Genomic DNA, 23,421 nt, shown 5'->3' with positions numbered 1-23,421 from the left:
TCGACATAGCACTCAGACGGACCCATCTAGCTTAAAGAGAATCTGTACTCTAATAGTCTTACAATAAAAAGATTACCATTCTATTCCTTATGTTCCCCTGTGCCCCTCTGTGCTGTTTCTGTCACTCCCTGCTGCAATCCTGGCTTGTAATTAACAGTTTTAGGCAGTGTTTACAAACAAATGACTGGCTTCTAACCAGAGTATCATAGGCTGAGAACAGCTTACTGTGTGATTCATGCAGAGCTTGGAGGGGGTGTGTAAAGCTTCTGCCAATGACAAGCAGTACTGCACATTCCACACATTCCAGCCTCTTGCCGACAGACATGACAGAGGAAAGAAGATAAGATTTATTACAGAGACAGTGCAACTAGAAAAGGTTGCAGTAAGACAGACCACATCAGTACAGGTATAGGAACTTATAGAATAGAAAAAATAAGGCTCAAAATTGTGTTACAGAGTCTCTTTAAGTTTTGTGTAATGTGCAATGTGTAAATTTTTGTAACATGATGTCTGCGTGTATATCTCTGAAACGACCTTTTGTTATCTTATGATTCTGCTTTTACCGTACCATTACCGACCCTGTATGTGCCAAAAATAATTCCGGGTACAACCACCGTTGTACTTGGCGAAATAAATGATTCTGATCACGTTCACGTTGCTGGGAGCGTTCTGCACCTGTATTTTTGTGCAATGTATATTTTTTTGTCATTTTACTTTTTAGTCACTAGATATCCACACACACTCTTGATCCCGTGTACTTAGATCACAGCTACTTGCTGAAGCAGTTTTCATTAATTCATCAGGCACTTTGATTGGCTTTGAGAGCACATGTTCCCATTCACCAATCATTGCTCTACCAGGGCAATGCGGGAGCGCACGCGATCATTCACAGCGCTTGTAAACATGATATAGTGTATATATATGCCCCCCTGGTGCTAGGGAGGATCAGTGAGATGCAAATATTTCCGAGTTCATGCAGGATTATTCGTATGGTCCATTTTCAATCTGCATAAATTTGCAATCTGTTTAAACCAGGATGAGACTTGATTGGACCATTTTCAAGCTGCATACAAATTTACATAATCTTGCATGAATTCGAAAATATTTGCATCTCATTGTGATGATCCCTACCTGATGCAGAAGTAAAGTATTTAGGGGTGTATATATACGATGCGGCGTTCGGCAACCGGTTGAAGAACCAGTAACACGGATACTCCTTGCAGTGATTTGCTAGGCCAGATATCAGATTGGCTGCCGCCATCCAGTAATCTGTTATGTCTGATTAGTGCGTCATTTTTCAGAGAACTTCATTTGCAATTGGTGCTGTTTTTTTTCTTCTACAGGCCGGAGTTAAAGAGAGAGAATCAGAACTCCTTCCAGATGGCTGGGCCAGCAACAAAGAGCTGTACACACTGCGCTATCGCAAAGGCCAATCACTGTTTCTACTCAAAGCACTGACTGTAGATGACACCTTAATTGTGAATATTCTGGTAAGAAAACCGCCTTATGGGACTACATAGACACTGTTTATACAATACAATAACATTTGTAAAGCACTTTTTCCATTAACCTCCAGGACAGGTCCACCATGAGAACGACAGGCTCCTCCCAGGAACAGGAAACGTCCACATAGAGTACTCTATAAATCTTTGTTCAACCCCTCAATCACCAGTTGACGTTTCCTGTTCCAGGGAACAAGGAGTGCTCTGGTCGCTCGCCGGTCCGTCAGACCAGGTGTGTTTGGGACCCGGTTGGCGGCAAGTGGTGGACCTGCCTAGAGAGGTGTTGAGGTCTGGTAAGGAGAAGAGAGAGTACCTTCTCCTATGGCTGTCCTGGCTGCCCGAGTTGTGGTGGATCCGGAGGACACGCGCGGCGTCCATGATTCCCCTTCAGCGGAGGCTAATGGCGCGCCGGAAGTGATGCGGCGGTCATGCGGGCTTCCAGAGGGTAAGCAGCTGATTGCCCTCAATGGCGGAGTACGCGTGACGTACTTCCGCCCTTACGTAGCGTCACTTCCGGTCGCGTGGGTGAAGAGGCGCCGGAAGCCTGCATGGTTCGGCAGTTTGTTTGCTGAACGGAGCGGGATGGACGCTAAGCAGGAGCCAGGAAAGGTAAGAGTGGCGGAGGCTTGGTGACCTATATGGTATGAGCTGTACGCCTTATGCCGCGTCTGTACTGAGGTCTGTTACTAAATTGTGACTATGCAGTATAATATAACAGCCTGCTTAGCGTCTGATCTGAGGTCTGTAAACTATGCATAGAGGGAACTTATGCTGGTACAGATTATTCAGGGGGATATGTGGTATACATTATGTATATATGTTTGATATTATATGTGTATATAGATGTATATGGTAGAGCAATATAGGTTTAGTATACGGGCAACATGAGAATGTTTATTCTGTTGGCTTCCGTTATGAAATCTTCCCTTGACTACTATACGCGAAAGGAATTATGTATATGTATATAGATATGTATAGTAGAAGTCGGATGGATTATATGTATAGGATATGTCGATACATGTTCCTTCTCTTTCTGGTCTTAAGGTTGCTTATCACTCTTGAGATTGGTGCACCAGGGTGTTCTTTCTTTAGTTTGGGAAAGAAAGATGACATTATTTTGTTTTCTGATTGTTGTTATAGGGCCCGGAATCTACTGAGCCGACAAAGCCAAGAAGGCGGTGCCCGCTCTGTGATGCAAAAATGGCCCATAAATATAATAAGCAGTTCTGCCAGCCTTGTCTGGTAAAGCTAATACAGGAACAATCAGGGGGGTTAAAAGAGGAGGTAATGTCAGCTGTAAAAAAGGAAATGGCTGATACAATTAAATCATTAAAGGAAGTAATTGCCTCTGCTATCACCCCAGCAACAGAGACATTAATTCCAGGTACTAGCACGGCCATACCGGCCGGAGAGATACCAAATGCGGAGTCTCAACCTATTAAACATAAGAATAAAAGTACAAAAAGAAATATCGTATCTTCCTCTGAGGAAGAAGATATGGAGGGGGAAGATGAGGATAATGATGATGAATCAGACTCTTCTTCTAAAAGTATGGACAGCCAGATGGAAATTAAGAAGATCTCCAGGTTTAGATTTCCGGCGGATGAGACTGAGCAGCTTATCTTGGCTATTAATAAAACTTTAAATATTGAATCCAAGAAGTCTGAGGTATCCATCCATGATAAGTTGTATCAGGGAATGGAGCCAAAAGAATCTTTGACTTTCCCTATACATAGATCCACAAAGAACACCATATTAAGTCAGTGGAAGTACCCGGACAGAAAATTGTTTTTGTCAAAGGGATTTATGAAAAGATTTCCGTTCTCAGAAGAGGAGGTCAAGACTTGGGATAGATGTCCCAAGCTTGATGCAGCATTCTCACAGGTTAATAAAGACAACGAATTAGCCTTTGAGGATCTAGGGTATCTAAAAGACCCACAAGATAAGAAAGTAGAGTTTGCTCTTAAAAAGGCCTGGACAGCAGCAGGTGCAAATTTTCGGCCAGCAGCAGCCACAACATGTGTAGCAAGAGTTCTATCCCTATGGGTTAAAAAAGTAGAAGAAAAGGGAGCTTCTAAGGAGGAGATTCTAGAATCATTAGAAGTAGTTTCTAAAGCTACAGACTATATAACTGATGCAGCAGCCGAGAACATTAGAGTGAACGCAAGAACCTCGGCATTGATTAATACAGCAAGGCGGAATCTATGGATAAAGAACTGGGAAGGCAGTCAGGCCTCAAAAGCCAGAGTATGTAATATCGCCTTTGATGGAGAACTACTATTTGGGGAACAGTTAGATCAGATTTTAGAAAGAACTTCTGATAGAAAGAAGGGATTCCCAAAAAAAGAAGTTTATACAGAACAAAAGATTCTTTAGAAGAAATAGGCAGGATAACAAGGATAAGCCTCAGCAGAGGAGGAGACCTTGGGCCATTAACAGAGAAGTAACAAAAAAGAGTTTTCTTTTTCGAAACCAAAAAAGCCGACGGGGAAATTCAGGTTAATTCTAAACTTAAAGTCTCTAAACCCCTTTGTGTCTTATCAAAGATTCAGGATGGAATCAATATACTCTGTACGAAACTTGTTAACCCCAAACTGCATGATGACAAACATAGATTTGAGGGACGCTTATTGGCACATTCCAATAAGGGAGTCTTCTCAAAAGTTCCTCAGGTTTGCGATAAAGGAAGAAAAGACGATTCAACATTTTCAGTTCACGGTCCTTCCTTTCGGGATATCATCGGCACCGAGGATATTCTCGAAAGTAATGGCGGAAGTGATAAAATACTTACATTCGGAAGGAATTCTCATAATTCCATATCTAGACGACCTCCTGGTAGTGGCAGAGTCATACCAAAGAGCAGAAGAAAACACAAGAAGAGTGCTGGATCAATTACAGATCCTGGGATGGATAGTAAATTGGGACAAGTCGGTCCTACAACCAACGTCAAAAATCCAGTTTCTAGGAGTCATAATAGATTCAGAAACAGAAAAAATGTACTTAACAAGCGAAAAGATAAAGAAATTGAAAACAATAATACAGGAATGCATAAGAGATCCAAAAATGACTATAAGACAAGTGATGAAAGTATTAGGTTTCCTAACATCAACAGCTCCAGCCATACAGTGGGCAATGATGCATACGAGACACTTACAAAATTGGATGATGGAAGTCTGGAACAAAACACAAGACGATCTAGAAAAACAGGTGATATGCCCAGTAACAGTTCTAAAATCCTTGGAATGGTGGTTGTCGGAAAAGATTCTCACCGAAGGCAGGATGTGGACTATTCCAACAGGAAAGATTATCACAACAGATGCGAGTCTTTTAGGTTGGGGAGCGCATCTGGAAGGGAAGATGTTCCAGGGTTTATGGCCAAGGAGGATAAGAAGTCAATCATCCAATTACAGAGAGTTAGCAGCAATACAAAGAGCATTGGAACAGAGTTTACAGATGCTGAAAGGTCACCATGTTCAAGTCAGGACAGACAACACCACAGCAGTGGCCTATTTAGATCGGTAATACATCTGAAAGGGTCACTGAACACGATAGCAGACTTTCTGAGCAGACACAGAATATCAAACTCAGAAATGGAAATATCAAACAGGATGTTCAGGAATTTAACCAAGCGGTGGGGTCGGCCGCGGTTGGACATGTTCGCAAACAAGAAAAACACAAAGTGCAGGAGGTTCTACTCTTTGAATCCAAACGAAGGAGCGGAAGCAGTGGATGCGCTCAGTCAGAACTGGATATTCGACAAGGGTTATGTTTTTTCACCAATACAACTGATTCCACGTGTTTTACAAAAATTATTACAGACCAAAGCAATGCTAATTATGGTAGTCCCGGATTGGCCAGGAAGAAGCTGGTATCCACTACTACTAAAAATGAGGCTGGAGGGTCCAGTGACAATTCCGCACAAGGAAGTACTAGCTCAAGGGTCAGGAGCAACTGGAAGCTCTATACCAAATCTAAACCTGTCAGCCTGGCTTCTGAGAGGTCTCCTCTGAGGAGAAGGGGAGTTTCAGAAAGAGTCATAAGTACTTTGCTAGACTGCAGGAAAAAGGTGACAAGAAAGATATACCTAAAATATTGGAAAACTTTCAATATGTGGCAGAAAGAATCTGAATTCAAGGGTGAATTAGTACCGACAGTGTTAGAGTTTCTACAAGATGGTGTAGAAAAGAATATTTCATTAAGTACTTTAAAGGTACAGGTAGCAGCAATATCTACCTTTTTGGATGTAAGGTTAGCAAGGGACCCCCTTATCATCCAATATTTCAAGTCAGTAGAAAGAAAGAAGCCTATGGTAAATAGAAAAGTTCCAAGTTGGGATTTATCCTTGGTTTTGAAGGTACTAAAAGGAGAGCCCTTTGAACCTATATCAGAAATTCCCCTCAGACTTCTAACAATGAAGATTGTTTTTCTCATAGCTATTACCTCAGCTAGACGCGTGAGTGAGTTAGAAGCCCTATGTTGCGACGAACCTTTTTGTATTATCCTTGAGGATGAAGTAATACTAAAAACCTGTGATGAATTTCTGCCTAAAGTAGCTACAAATTTTCATAGATCTCAAGAAATTGTGTTACCATCATTTAAAGAACAGCCAGGTTTGGATGTTAGAAGATGTCTTATATGCTATTTAGAGAGGGTAGCGGAGTTTAGGAGTTCTAGAGCCCTGCTAATCAACACGTCAGGGGCTGCAAAAGGCGGAAAGATGTCAAAAAGAACAATGGATAAATGGATAAAACTGTGTATAGAGGAATCCTATAAGATCACAGGTGATACAGTATTAGGTACAGTTAGAGCCCATTCAGCTAGAGCAGCGGCCACTTCATGGGCTTACAGAGCGGGTGCTACGCCAGAAGAGATCTGCAGAGCAGCTACGTGGTCAAGTCTAAGCACCTTCTCTAGACACTACAAAGTGAACCTGATGTCTGCAAGACAGCAATCATTTGGGAGAAAAGTCCTGCAGGCAGTCGGCCCACCCTAATTTGGTAAGATTCTTGCTCATCTTCTCATGGTGGACCTGTCCTGGAGGTTAATGGAAAAACCAATGTTAGTTACCTGGTAACATCCTTTTTAGTAACCTCCAGGACAGGTCCGTAACCCACCCTATTAAGGGTTTATATGTATATATATGTGTATATAAAAGTTGAGATGTATATGTATATGCAGAATGGATATAAAAACCCCTTTGTTTTAGGTGAACAGTTCTTGGAATTGACTGGTGATTGAGGGGTTGAACAAAGATTTATAGAGTACTCTATCTGGACGTTTCCTGTTCCTGGGAGGAGCCTGTCGTTCTCATGGTGGACCTGTCCTGGAGGTTACTAAAAAGGATGTTACCAGGTAACTAACATTGGTTTTCTCCCATAGGACTCAAAGCGATTCATTGTTATCGCTGAATGGGATCGTGTCATGTAGTTTGCACTTCTACCTGTGCTTAGGAGAACTGTAGTGAGAAGAATATGGAGGCTGCCATAATGATTTACTGTTAAACAATACCAGTTGCCTGGCAGCCCTGCTGGTGTATTTGGCTACAATAGTGTCTGAATCACACCAGAAACGAGCATGCAGCTAATCTAGTCAGATCTGACAATGTCAGAAGCACCTGATCTGCTGCATGCTTGTTCAGGGTCTATGGCTGAAACTATCAGTGGCAGAGGATCAGCAGGTAGCCAGGCAACTGGTATTGTTTAAAAGGAAATAAGTATGGCAGCTTTCATATTCTTCCCACTTCAGTTGTCCTTTAAGTCCCAGGTTTGAATCTCAGCCAGGAAACTATCTGCATGGAGATTGTACATTCTTCCCTTCACAGAACCTTGTGGGCCAATAATGAGAACCCCAGAACAGGAAGCAGAGGCTGAGAGCACAAGTGGCCCATAAAGTAGACACTTAAAGAGGAACCATTGTGAAAATAACGTAATTAGTACAAAATATTTTTTTTTAATTTTACAATAGTCCTTTATAAATGGTATTTGCTGATGTAAGATCTTTCCTCGCCCCAATTTACATTCTGGAATTTATCACCTATGGCAACATCTTTAGTCCCGCCAGGTGCAGCTCTGCAGAATGTTTGTTTCTGAAGCAAAAAAAATAATGCCTAGTCTCCCAGGATGCTCTGGAAGAAGAATTTTGCATAACTAAACAGCATAGACTAAGCATCACTGGGGGGGGGGGGGGGGGGATCCTGAATAATTGACTGCAATCTATGACGTTACTATATGGATTAGAGTACAGCTTGGATTGACAATAAGAAATCCCTATGACTCAACAAACACAGCCGGGACAAGGTCCTCCTGCACCCAAGGCTGGGACACCAGAGTGCGCCCCTCCATCCCTCCTACCCCAGCCGTCACACACTGGTTGCTATTAGACTAAGAGGTGCCCCAGGGCCCCCAACACCTTAATCTCTATCTGGCTTGCAGTCACTGCCATGTATCCCTTTTTCTTATTTCTATTTGCTTCAAACATAATAGGGGAATGATAGCAGAGTGAGTGTGCGCCACCTCCTACTCTGCGCCCTGAGGCTGGAGCTTCTCTTGCCTCTGCCTTGGCTCGGCCACAAAGTCGACAGAACCTTCCTCAAAAATTGAGTGAAATGTTAGAAGACAACACAGGAAGCCAACTGAAGTCAAATGAGAGTAGTGGCCATCAAGTGCAGCATACTCCAAGGTGGTGCACTGTTCTAAACTGACAGCCGATAATCACAAGAACTAGATATAGATTCAGATTCGTGAGTGGAACTACCATCAGCTGACATCTATATACAGTAATGGATGACAGCAAGCTGTATGCTAAGAGTGAAATGACTCACTAATCCACCTAACTTGGCTTTACAGTGAGGACATTAGGATTGTCATCCAGACTGAAGAAGTGTGGCGGATGGTAAAGAGGAAAATGACACAAAAATGAATTGATACATTGCAAAGTGAGAAGTTAAAAAAAGAGAGATCAAAAAATGATTGACATTCACCTTGTAATTTGTTCTTGTTGTTTGAGCAACAATGATCCTTGGGGTCATATTTACTACTGGCAGACATGAAAAAAACTAGACAACACCAACTGCCATTATTTGTAACCACACCCACTAACATTACAATAGCCTAAAACCTGTTTTTTTGTTGTTGTTGTTGTTTTTATAGATATACATATGCACAGAGGACATGTGTAGACATGTGCCACCTATAGTGGTGAGGGTACAGGACATGAGTAGACGTGTGCCACCTATAGTGGTGAGGGTACAGGACATGAGTAGACGTGTGCCACCTATAGTGGTGAGGGTACAGGACATGAGTAGACATGTGCCACCTATAGTGGTGAGGGTACAGGACACGAGTAGGTGTGCCACCTATAGTGGTGAGGGGTACAGGACATGAGTAGACGTGTGCCACCTATAGTGGTGAGGGTACAGGACATGAGTAGACGTGTGCCACCTATAGTGGTGAGGGTACAGGACATGAGTAGACATGTGCCACCTATAGTGGTGAGGGGTACAGGACATGAGTAGATGTGTGCCACCTATAGTGGTGAGGGTACAGGACATGAGTAGACATGTGCCACCTATAGTGGTGAGGGGTACAGGACATGAGTAGATGTGTGCCACCTATAGTGGTGAGGGTACAGGACACGAGTAGGTGTGCCACCTATAGTGGTGAGGGTACAGGACATGAGTAGACGTGTGCCACCTATAGTGGTGAGGGTACAGGACATGAGTTAACATGTGCCACCTATAGTGGTGAGGGTACAGGACATGAGTAGACATGTGCCACCTATAGTGGTGAGGGTACAGGACATGAGTAGACATGTGCCACCTATAGTGGTGAGGGTACAGGACACGAGTAGGTGTGCCACCTATAGTGGTGAGGGGTACAGGACATGAGTAGACGTGTGCCACCTATAGTGGTGAGGGTACAGGACATGAGTAGACATGTGCCACCTATAGTGGTGAGGGTACAGGACACGAGTAGGTGTGCCAAATATAGTGGTGAGGGTACAGGACATGAGTAGACATGCCACCTATAGTGGTGAGGGTACAGGACACGAGTAGGTGTGCCACCTATAGTGGTGAGGGTACAGGACACGAGTAGACGTGTGCCACCTATAGTGGTGAGGGTACAGGACATGAGTAGACGTGTGCCACCTATAGTGGTGAGGGTACAGGACATGAGTAGACATGTGCCACCTATAGTGGTGAGGGTACAGGACATGAGTAGATGTGTGCCACCTATAGTGGTGAGGGTACAGGACATGAGTAGACGTGTGCCACCTATTGTGGTGAGGGTACAGGACATGAGTAGACGTGTGTCACCTATAGTGGTGAGGGGGTACAGGACATGAGTAGACGTGTGCCACCTATAGTGGTGAGGGTACAGGACATGAGTAGACATGTGTCACCTATAGTGGTGAGGGTACAGGACATGAGTAGACGTGTGCCACCTATAGTGGTGAGGGTACAGGACATGAGTAGACGTGTGCCACCTATAGTGGTGAGGGTACAGGACATGAGTAGACGTGTGCCACCTATAGTGGTGAGGGTACAGGACATGAGTAGATGTGTGCCACCTATAGTGGTGAGGGTACAGGACATGAGGAGACGTGTGCCACCTATTGTGGTGAGGGTACAGGACATGAGTAGACGTGTGTCACCTATAGTGGTGAGGGGGTACAGGACATGAGTAGACGTGTGCCACCTATAGTGGTGAGGGTACAGGACATGAGTAGACGTGTGTCACCTATAGTGGTGAGGGTACAGGACATGAGTAGACGTGTGCCACCTATAGTGGTGAGGGTACAGGACATGAGTAGACGTGTGCCACCTATAGTGGTGAGGGTACAGGACATGAGTAGACGTGTGCCACCTATAGTGGTGAGGGTACAGGACATGAGTAGACGTGTGCCACCTATAGTGGTGAGGGTACAGGACATGAGTAGACGTGTGCCACCTATAGTGGTGAGGGTACAGGACATGAGTAGACGTGTGCCACCTATAGTGGTGAGGGTACAGGACATGAGTAGATGTGTGCCACCTATAGTAGTGAGGGGTACAGGACATGAGTAGACGTGTGCCACCTATAGTGGTGAGGGTACAGGACATGAGTAGACATGTGCCACCTATAGTGGTGAGGGTACAGGACATGAGTAGACGTGTGCCACCTATAGTGGTGAGGGTACAGGACATGAGTAGACGTGTGCCACCTATAGTGGTGAGGGTACAGGACATGAGTAGACGTGTGCCACCTATAGTGGTGAGTGTACAGGACATGAGTAGACATGTGCCACCTATAGTGGTGAGGGTACAGGACATGAGTAGGTGTGCCAAATATAGTGGTGAGGGTACAGGACATGAGTAGACGTGTGCCACCTATAGTGGTGAGGGGTACAGGACATGAGTAGATGTGTGCCACCTATAGTGGGGAGAAAAGAATGCTGCTTTTTTTTTTGTAGTGGTGTTTAGAAATGGATTCTCTAAATATAATGTAATTCAAATTTCCTGTTGATTTATGAATGAGCAACTTACAAAGTACATAGACATGCTTTTCATCCTGCAGTCGGCTTTTATAACCTGACAATAGGTGCACTTGTGCTGCTTCTATTCCCCTTGCAGGAGGTAAACGAAGAGAAGAGTGCAGACCTGATGCTAAACACTGCAGATTTCATTGACAGTTCCAACCTGAAGAATTTCCACAGGTCGGTGTGATGTCATTCACCATGTGACAGTTGGTAATCTGCTTTCTGCAGGTGACGGTGAACACAGAAGAAATCACTGGGTTAACTGCTCGAGTATTATAACCAGTGCTGGAATTGGGGGGAGGGGGGGGGGCCTGAACTCGAAAACCCAAATTCTCCCGCACACCACACCTCAGCACGCAAAGCAGTGGACAGGGTCACGGGGTGCTTGCTTGCTTGCGGTTCATATCATGAATCATGTGATTCCGATGCTTTACTTACTTGCAGTTCACAGCCAGGAGGAGGAACGCCCTATGCCCTGTAACATCGTCAAGTGCTGATGTGTTTTGTGCAGGAGAATTTGGGTTTCCGAATTCAGTACCTTGGAATTCCAGCACCAGTTATAAATGAGTGCAAACTGCTGATTATATGTAGTAACTGCTTGCTGAGCACACAGTTCAACTGCCCATGAATCTGAGCCCTTGAAGAGGAACTCCAGTGAAAATAGCGTAATAAAAAAAAGTGCTTCATTTTTACAATAATTATGTATAAATGATTGTCAGTGTTTGCTCATTGTAAAATCTTTACATTCTGACATTTATTACATGGTGACATTGTTACTGTGGGCAGGTTATGTAGCTGCTGCTAGCTGTTTTGGCCGTTGGAGAGAGCTGTAAACCGTTATTTCCGGTCTGCGAACCTTGTTACATTGTGGCAAACTGTCAAAAGTACAGGGGTCCTCAGAGCTTCTTGTGGGAGGGGTTTCACCACAATATCAGTCATACAGCGCCCACTGATGGTGTGTTTTTGAAAAGCAATAGATTTCTAATGTAAAAGGGGGTATCAGCTACTGATTGGAATAAAGTTAAATTCTTGGTTGGAGTTTCTCTTTTAAAGGAACCTGAACTGAAACAGGCAGCAATATGGCCTCAATTCACTAAGCTTATCTCCTGTCTTTAATAACTCTTCTAGAGTTGTTACCATGGGGATAAGGCATGTCGTATTCAGGAAACATTTTACCTCAGGCAAACCTAAAGTTAACTCTTCTGTCTTTAAGTTAACTCTCCAATCCTTAAAATAACTCCAGAGTTAAAGACAGGCTGTTTATTAACTGCGTGTGAAAAAAACTACAGAGGAGGTAAAATAACTACAGAAGAGGTAATGTAAGGAATGAAGAGATAATATAACTCTCTCACTGTTTGGAGGTAAGTTTTCTCTTGCCTTATTATCTCCAGCATGATGTTAGTGAATTGAGGCCTATGTCTTTTCCGCCACAGGAATTGAGAGCTAGAGAGCCTCACTTCCTGCCTGGTGCCAGAATAGGGATTACTGCGTAATAATGCAGAAGTCCCCGAAAAAAAGGCTATTCTCTCAGTAATCAGGCAGCAGCTTACACAGGAAGCACAGCACTCGGCGGCAGGTGCTTTTGAGGTAATCCACGCAGGCCCAGAGTAGTGTGCAGATAACGAGCAGGCTACAAGTTGCTGCCCACTGACCACGGCTCATGGGTCTCTGAATGACTTATGGCGCATGCACCTGCCCACTGACCACGGCTCATGGGTCTCTGAATGACTTATGGCGCATGCACCTGCCCACTGACCACGGCTCATGGGTCTCTGAATGACTTATGGCGCATGCACCTGCCCACTGACCACGGCTCATGGGTCTCTGAATGACTTATGGCGCATGCACCTGCCCACTGACCACGGCTCATGGGTCTCTGAATGACTTATGGCGCATGCACCTGCCCACTGACTACGGCTCATGGGTCTCTGAATGACTTATGGCGCATGCACCTGCCCACTGACTACGGCTCATGGGTCTCTGAATGACTTATGGCGCATGCACCTGCCCACTGACTATGGCTCATGGGTCTCTGAATGACTTATGGTGCATGCACCTGACCACTGACCACGGCTCATGGGTCTCTGAATGACGTATGGCGCATGCACCTGCCTACTGACCACGGCTCATGGTTCTCTGAATGACGTATGGCGCATGCACCTGACCACGGCTCATGGGTCTCTGAATGACTTATGGCGCATGCACCTGCCCACTGACTACGGCTCATGGGTCTCTGAATGACTTATGGCGCATGCACCTGCCCACTGACTACGGCTCATGGGTCTCTGAATGACTTATGGCGCATGCAACTTCCCACTGACCACGGCTCATGGGTCTCTGAATGACGTATGGCGCATGCACCTGCCCACTGACCACGGCTCATGGGTCTCTGAATGACGTATGGCGCATGCACCTGCCCACTGACCACGGCTCATGGGTCTCTAAATGACGTATGGCACCTGCCCACTGACCACGGCTCATGGGTCTCTGAATGACTTATGGCGCATGCACCTGCCCACTGACCACGGCTCATGGGTCTCTGAATGACTTATGGCGCATGCACCTGCCCACTGACTACGGCTCATGGGTCTCTGAATGACTTATGGCGCATGCACCTGCCCACTGACTACGGCTCATGGGTCTCTGAATGACTTATGGCGCATGCACCTGCCCACTGACTATGGCTCATGGGTCTCTGAATGACTTATGGTGCATGCACCTGACCACTGACCACGGCTCATGGGTCTCTGAATGACGTATGGCGCATGCACCTGCCTACTGACCACGGCTCATGGTTCTCTGAATGACGTATGGCGCATGCACCTGACCACGGCTCATGGGTCTCTGAATGACTTATGGCGCATGCACCTGCCCACTGACTACGGCTCATGGGTCTCTGAATGACTTATGGCGCATGCACCTGCCCACTGACTACGGCTCATGGGTCTCTGAATGACTTATGGCGCATGCACCTGCCCACTGACTACGGCTCATGGGTCTCTGAATGACGTATGGCGCATGCACCTGCCTACTGACCACGGCTCATGGTTCTCTGAATGACGTATGGCGCATGCACCTGACCACGGCTCATGGGTCTCTGAATGACTTATGGCGCATGCACCTGCCCACTGACTACGGCTCATGGGTCTCTGAATGACTTATGGCGCATGCACCTGCCCACTGACTACGGCTCATGGGTCTCTGAATGACTTATGGCGCATGCACCTGCCCACTGACTACGGCTCATGGGTCTCTGAATGACTTATGGCGCATGCAACTTCCCACTGACCACGGCTCATGGGTCTCTGAATGACGTATGGCGCATGCACCTGCCCACTGACCACGGCTCATGGGTCTCTGAATGACGTATGGCGCATGCACCTGCCCACTGACCACGGCTCATGGGTCTCTGAATGACGTATGGCGCATGCACCTGCCCACTAACCACGGCTCATGGGTCTCTAAATGACGTATGGCACCTGCCCACTGACCACGGCTCATGGGTCTCTGAATGACTTATGGCTCATGGGTCTCTGAATGACTTATGGCACATGCACCTACCCACTGACCACCATAGCCGGATACAAAATACCTGTTTTTGGCCCCTGCAGTTTACTAGAACAGAAGTTCTATTAAATCAGGCTTTACTATACCAGGTGTTACTCCCATATACTTATAATGGGGCTTGGCTGGGACCCGGATACTTGATTTACTGTACCAAAATGTTTACTATAACAAGATTATACTGTAATTGTGTGTCTACTTCCTGCTTTCATGGAAGCAAAGGGTTAACATCTTTCATTTACATATTAGCTGTCTGCCAAAGAATGCCGATTTTTTTTGTGCTGATACAGCTGACAGATCAAATTACACTTGTGATTACTTGTAGATGAGCGGGAATTAGACAGGCTCTTCTCTCTAAGAACACGCAGGGTGTTATTCTCTCTGTTTCCTGTGTCCTGTGCAAGAGTTCAGGTCCACTTTGAAGCTGCAGTCCCAGTGGAGAGAAACTGTCATTCAGAGCCTTGTAATTGTCACGCTTACAGTGTGAAAGAAAAAAAGAACACAGGCGCACTGTGCATACACACGTTCATCTGATCGTGTCAGTTCAAAGGCCCTTTAAATACCAACATTCAATCTGCAGTTGCTAGAACTTTTTTTTAGGAAACCATGGCAACAGCATACAACTTGGAGTAAAAGATGCCCCAAATTTTTCTCTCTGCTTCATTGGTTTATAACTTTGCACAAAGGAAGGAGTAAAGTTTTTTTACTGCATTTCTTTCTTTCCCCTTAATGGCTTTGCTGAGATTGCAGCAAGCACATATTCATACTACAAGGAATCCTAATAACCGCAGGGATGCTGGCTATGCGTACGGACTGAGAGTAATCACTCCCATCTCTGCAATGTCTGACGGCCATGCAGTGTAGCTTTCATGTGAAGCAGGCAGAGCGTCCAGAGCAGGGGGAAGGAGTGGTCATCGGTATGGAGAGTGCAATTACGTATGTTCAAATACTTGAACCACAAAGGAATGATTTGTTAAGGATTGCTTTTCTGCTTAGGAATAGTTGAGGTGAGATACATTTTTTAAAAGGAACCAGAAGTGATGGCAATATGGAGGCTGCCATATTAACCACTTAAAGAGGAACTCCAGCCTAAACAAACATACTGTCATTAAGTTACATTAGTTATGTTAAAGAGAATCTGTATTGTTAAAATCAAAAGTAATACCAGTGCGTTAGGGGACATCTCCTATTACCCTCTGTCACAATTTCGCCGCTCCCCGCCGCATTAAAAGTGGTTAAAAACAGTTTTAAAAAGTTTGTTTATAAACAAACAAAATGGCCACCAAAACAGGAAGTAGGTTGATGTACAGTATGTCCACACATAGAAAATACATCCATACACAAGCAGGCTGTATACACCCTTCCTTTTGAATCTCAAGAGATCATTTGTGTGTTTCTTTCCCCCTGCATCTCTCATGCACTGAAGTTTCAGGCTGCTCGTTTCTTCCTGCAAACAGCTTTGCCCTTGTCTGAATTTCCTCAGTATGTGAAAGCCCAGCCAGCTCAGAGGACGATTTATCCAGCTTGTAAAAGATAAGAGAGAAGAAAGAAGCTGCCCTAATCTAAATAATACACAGGCAGTGTGCATAGAGGGGCCTGGAAGGGGGAGTTCATAGCAGAACCACAACACTGAAGAACTTGGCAGCCTTCCAGACACAGGCCGACAAGTCTGGCAGGGGAAAGATACATTGATTTATTACAGAGACTGTGATAGCAGAAAGTGCTGCAGTAAGCCAGAACACATTAGAATAGCGTTTGGAACTTGTAGGATGATAAAAAACAGGATGCAATTTTTGTTACGGAGTCTCTGTAATTAAAATAGGTAATCTCTTACCCACACTGTTTTAAAAGAACAGGCAAATGTTTGAGTTCATGATGGCAGCCATCTTTTTGGTTGAAAGGAGGTGACAGGGAGCATGAGACACAGTTCCAACTGTGTCCTGAGCACCTCTCCCAGTTGCTAGGCAACGTGAATAACATAGGAAATCCCATCATGCTCTGCACAGCATCGGGGAAAAAAGCCTGGGCTTTTTTTCTTTGATGGGTGGAGCTTAGCTAAAAATGCAGCTAAACATTATGCTTTGGTAAGAAAAACAAAGTTCTGATGCTGTGAAACTGTTAAAGAAACACCAAGCCTTTTCAGTTCTGCTGAGTAAATTTTTAGTCCGGAGGTTCACGTTAAGGTTATATGGGCGGATATATATGTCCAGTGTAGTTGTGGAGAGTGCACCACCAGTTTGTTACTAAATGAGGCACATGTGGTATGATTTTAATCGTGATGAGTTGTAGAATACATTTTGGTGTCTTAAAGCTTGGACACACGTCACATAAAAAAATGGTTAGGGACAAACTCAATCCAACATAAAAAGTAATTTTCAAAATTATGATCAAACTTTAGAAAGTCTTAGCGAAACTACAAGAGACATATTTGGTAACATTTTAACCCTGATAAGTTGTAGAATGGAGTTTAGAAAGTTTTAGGGTTGAGGCCCATGTCTTGTGTATTCTTTTTAGTCACAAACTGAATCAAAAGCAATTACATTTTCGCATATTCTGTACCAAAATAAAAGACTTGTAAAATGAAAACAAAGTAACAGAATATGAGAGAAAAAAACCTGTATTGTTACCTTAGGAACTTGGCTTTTTAAATATGTATACCATGAGGGTATATTACTGTTGTTTTTGCAAACAAGGTCACGTAATCATCGATGGTGTACAATGAGAAAACAAAAACATACATTGTGCTAGAAACATAATCTAAATGTTGTAATAACCAGGATGCAAATAAAATTTGTTGGTTTAACTTAAACTTAGCACTGTTTATTGTAAAGCTATAATGGATGTAAATGGTGAAATAGTGTGTTTTTGTTTTTTTCTATTTTTTACCTTAATTTATCTTTAAAATGCATAGAAAATAAGGTGTTTACTATACAACATTTTCACACAGTAAAAGCCTAATTTGTCCTGAAAAAAACAACAATATATAGATCCTTTAGCTGTGATAAGGAGTAATAAAGTTATTGGCGAATGAATGGGAGCGGTGCTGATATGTGAAAATTGCTCTCGTCCTGAAGTGGTTAATTTCCTTTTAAACAATACCAGTTACCTGTCAGCCCTGTTAATCTTACTGGTCAGTAGTGTCTGAATTACACACCTGAAACAAGCATGCGGCTAATCTAGTCACCCTTCAGTCAGAACATCTGATATGCATGCTTTTCCAGGTCTATGACTAAAATATTAGAGGCAGAGAATTATTAGGACATCCAGGCAATATGCATTGTTTACTTATTAATATGGCAGCCTTCATATTCTTCTCACCTCGGGTTCCCTTTAATTTCCTTTTTAACAGAACTCCAGAGCAATAACAACTTATCACTGTGGGTGTTTGTCTGCACATGGCGTGTCATCACTGCTCTTTGAATTGCTGTAATGAGTGCCTACTCCTAATTAAACACAGTTCTGCTCTCGTTCTTCCTTCCTATTACAGTGTGTATAAAAATACTGCAGAGTTGAAGCAGCAGCTGCAGACACAGCTCATCTCCCCCTTGCTTGGCACTAAGGAGGCCACCTGGAAGCCGAAGAAGGAACAAGAGAGAACAGCAGAGGATGATACACTGAGAGTGCCTACCAGGAACCCCAGACCGTACCAACCGTCGTGGTGAGCGCTCATAGATTATATGTCATCTGTGTTATGTACAGTCTACATCCACAACGCATTGTACCCTGGGAATACTTAAAGAGAACCCGAGGTGGGTTTGAAGAATATTATCTGCATACAGAGGCTGGATCTGCCTATACAGCCCAGCCTCTGTTGCTATCTCAGACCCCCCTAAGGTCCCCCTGCACTCTGCAATCCCTCATAAATCACAGCCACGCTGCTGACAAACAGCTTGTCAGAGCTGGCTGTGTTTATCTCTATAGTGTCAGTCTGCTGCTCTCCCCGCCTCCTGCAGAACTCCAGTCCCGGGCCTGCATCCCTTCCCTCCCTGCTGATTGGAGGGAAGGGACGGGGGCAGGGACCGGAGCTATGCAGGAGGCGGGGGAGCAGCTGAGACTGACACTACAGATGTAAACACAGCCTCAAAACACGGCTGTGATTTATGAGGGATTGCAGAGTGCAGGGGGACCTTAGTGGGGTTTGGGATAGCAACAGAGGCTGGGCTGTATAGGCAGATCCAGCCTCTGTATGCAGATAACATTCTTTAAACACACCTCGGGTTCTCTTTAAAGGGACTCAGAGACGGGACTCCGAGACAAATAACATAATAGATTTATACATACCTGGGGGTGCCTCCAACCACATCCGCATAGATCGCTCCCACGCCGCCGTCCTCAGCCTTCTCTATCGCCGGTATCGGGTTCCATAACTTCCACCGGATGCGACCATTTTTCCGCTAGCGCAGGGGCTCCCTTCGTCTTGCCGGCTCCTGCTTTACGCATGCGCCTGTGTAGTACAGAGGGAGAGCCCTGCGCCTGCGTCGACTGGCCGAAGTGACAGGACCCAGTACTGGCGATTGAGAAGGTTGAGGACTGCAGCATGGGAGCGATCCATGCGGATCGGGCTGGAGGAAGCCCCAGGTATGTATAAATCTTATGTTCGTCTCTGAGTCTCTTTAACCATTTCCGGACCGAGGTGATAGAGATCTACGCCCTGTTTTGATGGGCTCCTGGCTGGCAGGGCGTAGATCTCTACCACCGGCGCCGCCGCTCCCCGGCACGATCGTGCACACCGAACCGTCTGCACTTAGCTGTCTTATGACAGCTAAGGCTTCCGGGTATCGGCAGGAGCCATCACTGATTGGCTCCCTGCCATGTGATCGCTGTGAGCCAATCACAGCGATCACCCTCCGAAAGGCAACATAGTTGCCGTTCCGCCTCCCTCTCCCTGTCACTGTGTGGATCTTGTGTGACGGGGAGAGACTCACAGCCTGCAGCCGTGACAGGCTGTGCGATTTTTTTTTTTTTTTTTTTTTTTATTTGTTGTGTATAAAAACACTTTTTTTTTATCCCGATCTCCCCCCCATGTATCCCTTGATCCCCTCCCAACCACCTATATATAGATATAGATGGAGAGATAGATAGATAGATATAGATAGCGATATATAGATATAGATTTTACTGGATTGTGATTTTAACCACTTGCCGACCACCCCTACCTAGGGGCGTGGGCAAAGTGGAGCCCGCAAAGACCGCAATACGCCGATCGGCGGCGGGTCGTTGCAGACTAGCTGGCCGGGGATCGCACGCTGGATGTGTCCACCCGCGACGTCAACCCGCCGGCCAATTAGCAGCGCCGGCGGGCTGTTAACACCCGATCTGCCGCATGTAAAGCGGATGATACGCTTTGTAATGTATACAAAGTGTATTATACAGGCTGCCTCCTGCCCTGGTGGTCCCAGTGATCGAGGGACCACCAGGGCAGGTTGCAGCCCTCCTAGTAAGCAACCAAGCACACTGATCCTGCCCCCTGATCGCCCACTGCACCCATCAGACACCCCCCGCCCACCCCTCAGACACCTGTTTGCACCCAATCACACATTAATCACTCCCTGTCACTATCTCAACGCTATTTTTTAGATTAGGTCCTAAACTGCCCCCTGGGGGCTCCTGACCACCCCCCCCCACACACACACACACCCTCAGATCCACCCTAGACCCTCCCCCCCCCCCCCCCCCCCCCTGTGTACTGTATACATCTATTCTCCCCTATAATCACCCACTGATCACCTGTCAATCACCCATCAATCACCCCCTGTCACTGCCACCCATCAGATCAGACCCTAACCTGCCCTTTGTGGGCACCTGATCACCCACCCACCCACACCCTCAGATTGCGTGCAGACCCACCCTCAGATCACCTCTGAAAGTGAATTGTTTACATCTGTTCTCCCCTCTAATCATCCACTGATCACCCATCAATCACCCTGTCACCACCTGTCACTGCTACCCATCAGATCAGACACTAATCTGCCCCTTGCGGTCACCCAATCACCCGCCCACACCCTCAATTATCCCCCAGACCCCCTCTGATCAACTCGCCAGTACATTGCTTGCATATATTCTCCTCTGTAATCACCTACTGATCACCTATCAATCACCCCCTGTCACCACCTGTCACTGCTACCCATCAGATCAGGCCCTAATATGCCCCCTGCGGGCTTCTGATCACCCGGCCAAACCCTCACCCGCCCCACCGCAGTGACAGAAATTTTTTTTTCTGATCACTGCTGGTACGACTTAATTGCCATGTCCAGGTCACGATTTGAGAACATCCGGCGCTTCCTGCACTTCAGTGCCAATACAACATGTCATCTAAGAGGCCACCCTGCTTATGAGCGGTTCCACAAAATGCCAGGGCAGTATAGGAACCCCACAAGTGACCCCATTTTAGAAAGAAGACACCCCAAGGTATTCCGTTAGGTGTATGACGAGTTCATAGAAGATTTTATTTTTTGTCAAGTTAGCGGAAATTGATTTTTTATTTTTTTTTTTACAAAGTGTCATTTTTCCACTAACTTGTGGCAAAAAATTAAATTTTGTATGAACTCACCATACACCTAACGGAATACCTTGGGGTGTCTTCTTTCTAAAATGGGGTCACTTGTGGGGTTTCTATACTGCCCTGGCATTTTAGGGGCCCTAAACCGTGAGGAGTAGTCTAGAAACCAAATGCCTCAAAATGACCTGTGAATAGGACGTTGGGCCCCTAAGCGCACCTAGGCTGCAAAAAAGTGTCACACGTGGTATCGCCGTACTCAGGAGAAGTAGTATAATGTGTTTTGGGGTGTATTTTTACACATACCCATGCTGGGTGGGAGAAATATCTCTGTAAATGGACAATTGTGTGTAAAAAATAAATAAAAAAATTGTAATTTACAGAGATATTTCTCCCACCCAGCATTATACTACTTCTCCTGAGTACGGAGTACGGCGATACCACATGTGACACTTTTTTTTGCAGCCTAGGTGCGCTAAGGGCCCGTTTCCACTAGTGCGGTGCGAATCACCGGGATTCCACCGCTGACGAAATCGCATGCGGATGCGATTCCGCGGGCGATTTTTGCCGCGATTTCGCATGCGATTTCGCATAGGCAGGGTATATGCGAATTTAACCATGTCACTGCCTGGTTCAATTTGCATTAGTTTTCATGCGAATTCGCATGCGAAATCGCGGCAAAAAACGCATGTGCGTTTTCCCTTTTAAATGCATTATGTGCGAATCGCCTGCATTCCTCACGCAGGCGAATTCTGCAGGCTCTACCGTGCAAAAAAATCCTGCACAGAAAAACGCTCAGAAATCCTGACAAGTGGAAACAGTCCCATCCACTTTCATTGCCTATGCGAATTCGCATGCAGGCCACGCATGCGAATTCGCCCTAGTGGAAACGGGCCCTAAGAGGCCCAACGTCCTAGTTCATAGAAGATTTTATTTTTTGTCACAAGTTAGTGGAAAATGACACTTTGTGAAAAATAACAATAAAAATCAAATTCCGCTAACTTGTGACAAAAAATGAAATCTTCTATGAACTCCCCATACTACTAACGGAATACCTTGGGGTGTCTTCTTTCTAAAATGGGGTCACTTGTAGGGTTCCTAAACTGTCCTGGCATTTTAGGGGCCCTAAACCGTGAGGAGTAGTCTAGAAAATAAATGCCTCAAAATTACCTGTGAAATCCTAAAGGTACTCATAGGACTTTGGGCCCCTTAGCGCAGTTAGGGTGCAAAAAAGTGTCACATGTGGTATCGCCGTACTCAGGAGAAGTAGTATAATGTGTTTTGGGGTGTATTTTTACACATACCCATGCTGGGTGGGAGAAATATATCTCTGTAAATGGACAATTGTGTGTAAAAAAAAAAAAAAAAATAAAAAAAAAATCTCATTTACAGAGATATTTCTCCCACCCAGCATGGGTATGTGTAAAAATATACCCCAAAACACATTATACTATTTCTCCTGAGTAGGGCGATACCACATGTGTGACACTTTTTTTGCAGCCTAACTGCGCTAAGGGGCCCAAAGTCCTATGAGCACCTTTAGGCTTTACAGGGGTGCTTACAATTTAGCACCCCCCAAAATGCCAGGACAGTAAACACACCCCACAAATGACCCCATTTTGGAAACTAGACACTTCAAGGTATTCAGAGAGGGGCATGGTGAGTCCGTGGCAGATTCCATTTTTTTTTTTGTCACCAGTTAGCAGAAATGGAAACTTTTTTTTTTTTGTCACCAGTTAGCAGAAATGGAAACTTTTTTTTTTTTTGTCACCAGTTAGCAGAAATGGAAACTTTTTTTTTTTTGTCACAAAGTGTCATTTTCCGCTAACTTGTGACAAAAAATAAAATCTTCTATGAACTCACCATGCCTCTTAGTGACTGGCTTGACTGTGGAGGAATTGTTGGAACGTCTGGAGTGCAGAGACGCTGCAAGCCTTAGCACATCCATCTTCTCTCCCCTCCTTGGGTGCTTGCTTTACACTGAATTGATACAGAAATTTTACTTTTATTTGACAAATTTTATCACAGGAAGTTAAAAACATCATTTTTTTTGGCAAAATTCATGTCTTTTTTTGATGAATATAATACAAACTAAAAATCGCAGCAGCAATCAAATAGCACCAAAAGAAAGCTGTATTAGTGACAAGAAAAGGAGGTAAAATACATTTAGATGGTAGCTTGTATGACTGAGCCATAAACCATTAAAGCTGCAGTGGTCTGAATGGAAAAAAGGTTCTGGTCCTTAAGGGGTGAAAAGACTGCGGTCCTTAAGTGGTTAAAGTGTACTCAGAGTGATATGTGACATGATGAGATAAACATGTGTATGTACAGTACAAAACATAT

At 45.0% G+C, this 23,421-nt stretch overlaps 2 protein-coding genes across 3 annotated transcripts in view; both read left to right on the top strand.

The window, feature by feature from the left end:
* FAM110A (family with sequence similarity 110 member A) overlaps window positions 1-23,421 on the top strand; it is an 897,957-nt gene that overhangs the window by 858,445 nt on the left and 16,091 nt on the right. The gene's annotated exons all lie outside the window — the stretch shown is intronic.
* Window positions 1-23,421, top strand: part of PSMF1 (proteasome inhibitor subunit 1) — a 47,940-nt gene that overhangs the window by 8,428 nt on the left and 16,091 nt on the right. For both annotated transcript variants that reach the window (XM_068262836.1, XM_068262835.1), the window contains exons 2-4: window positions 1,344-1,490; window positions 11,113-11,195; window positions 18,070-18,240. In XM_068262836.1, coding sequence (XP_068118937.1) covers window positions 1,344-1,490; window positions 11,113-11,195; window positions 18,070-18,240 — 401 coding nt within the window. The remainder of the gene's footprint in view (window positions 1-1,343; window positions 1,491-11,112; window positions 11,196-18,069; window positions 18,241-23,421) is intronic.

Source organism: Hyperolius riggenbachi, chromosome 12 (assembly GCF_040937935.1).
Source record: "Hyperolius riggenbachi isolate aHypRig1 chromosome 12, aHypRig1.pri, whole genome shotgun sequence".
NCBI classification, from domain to species: Eukaryota; Metazoa; Chordata; class Amphibia; order Anura; family Hyperoliidae; genus Hyperolius; species Hyperolius riggenbachi.
Note: the sequence above shows the minus strand (reverse complement) of the source record. Positions and strands in the feature narration are given on the sequence as shown.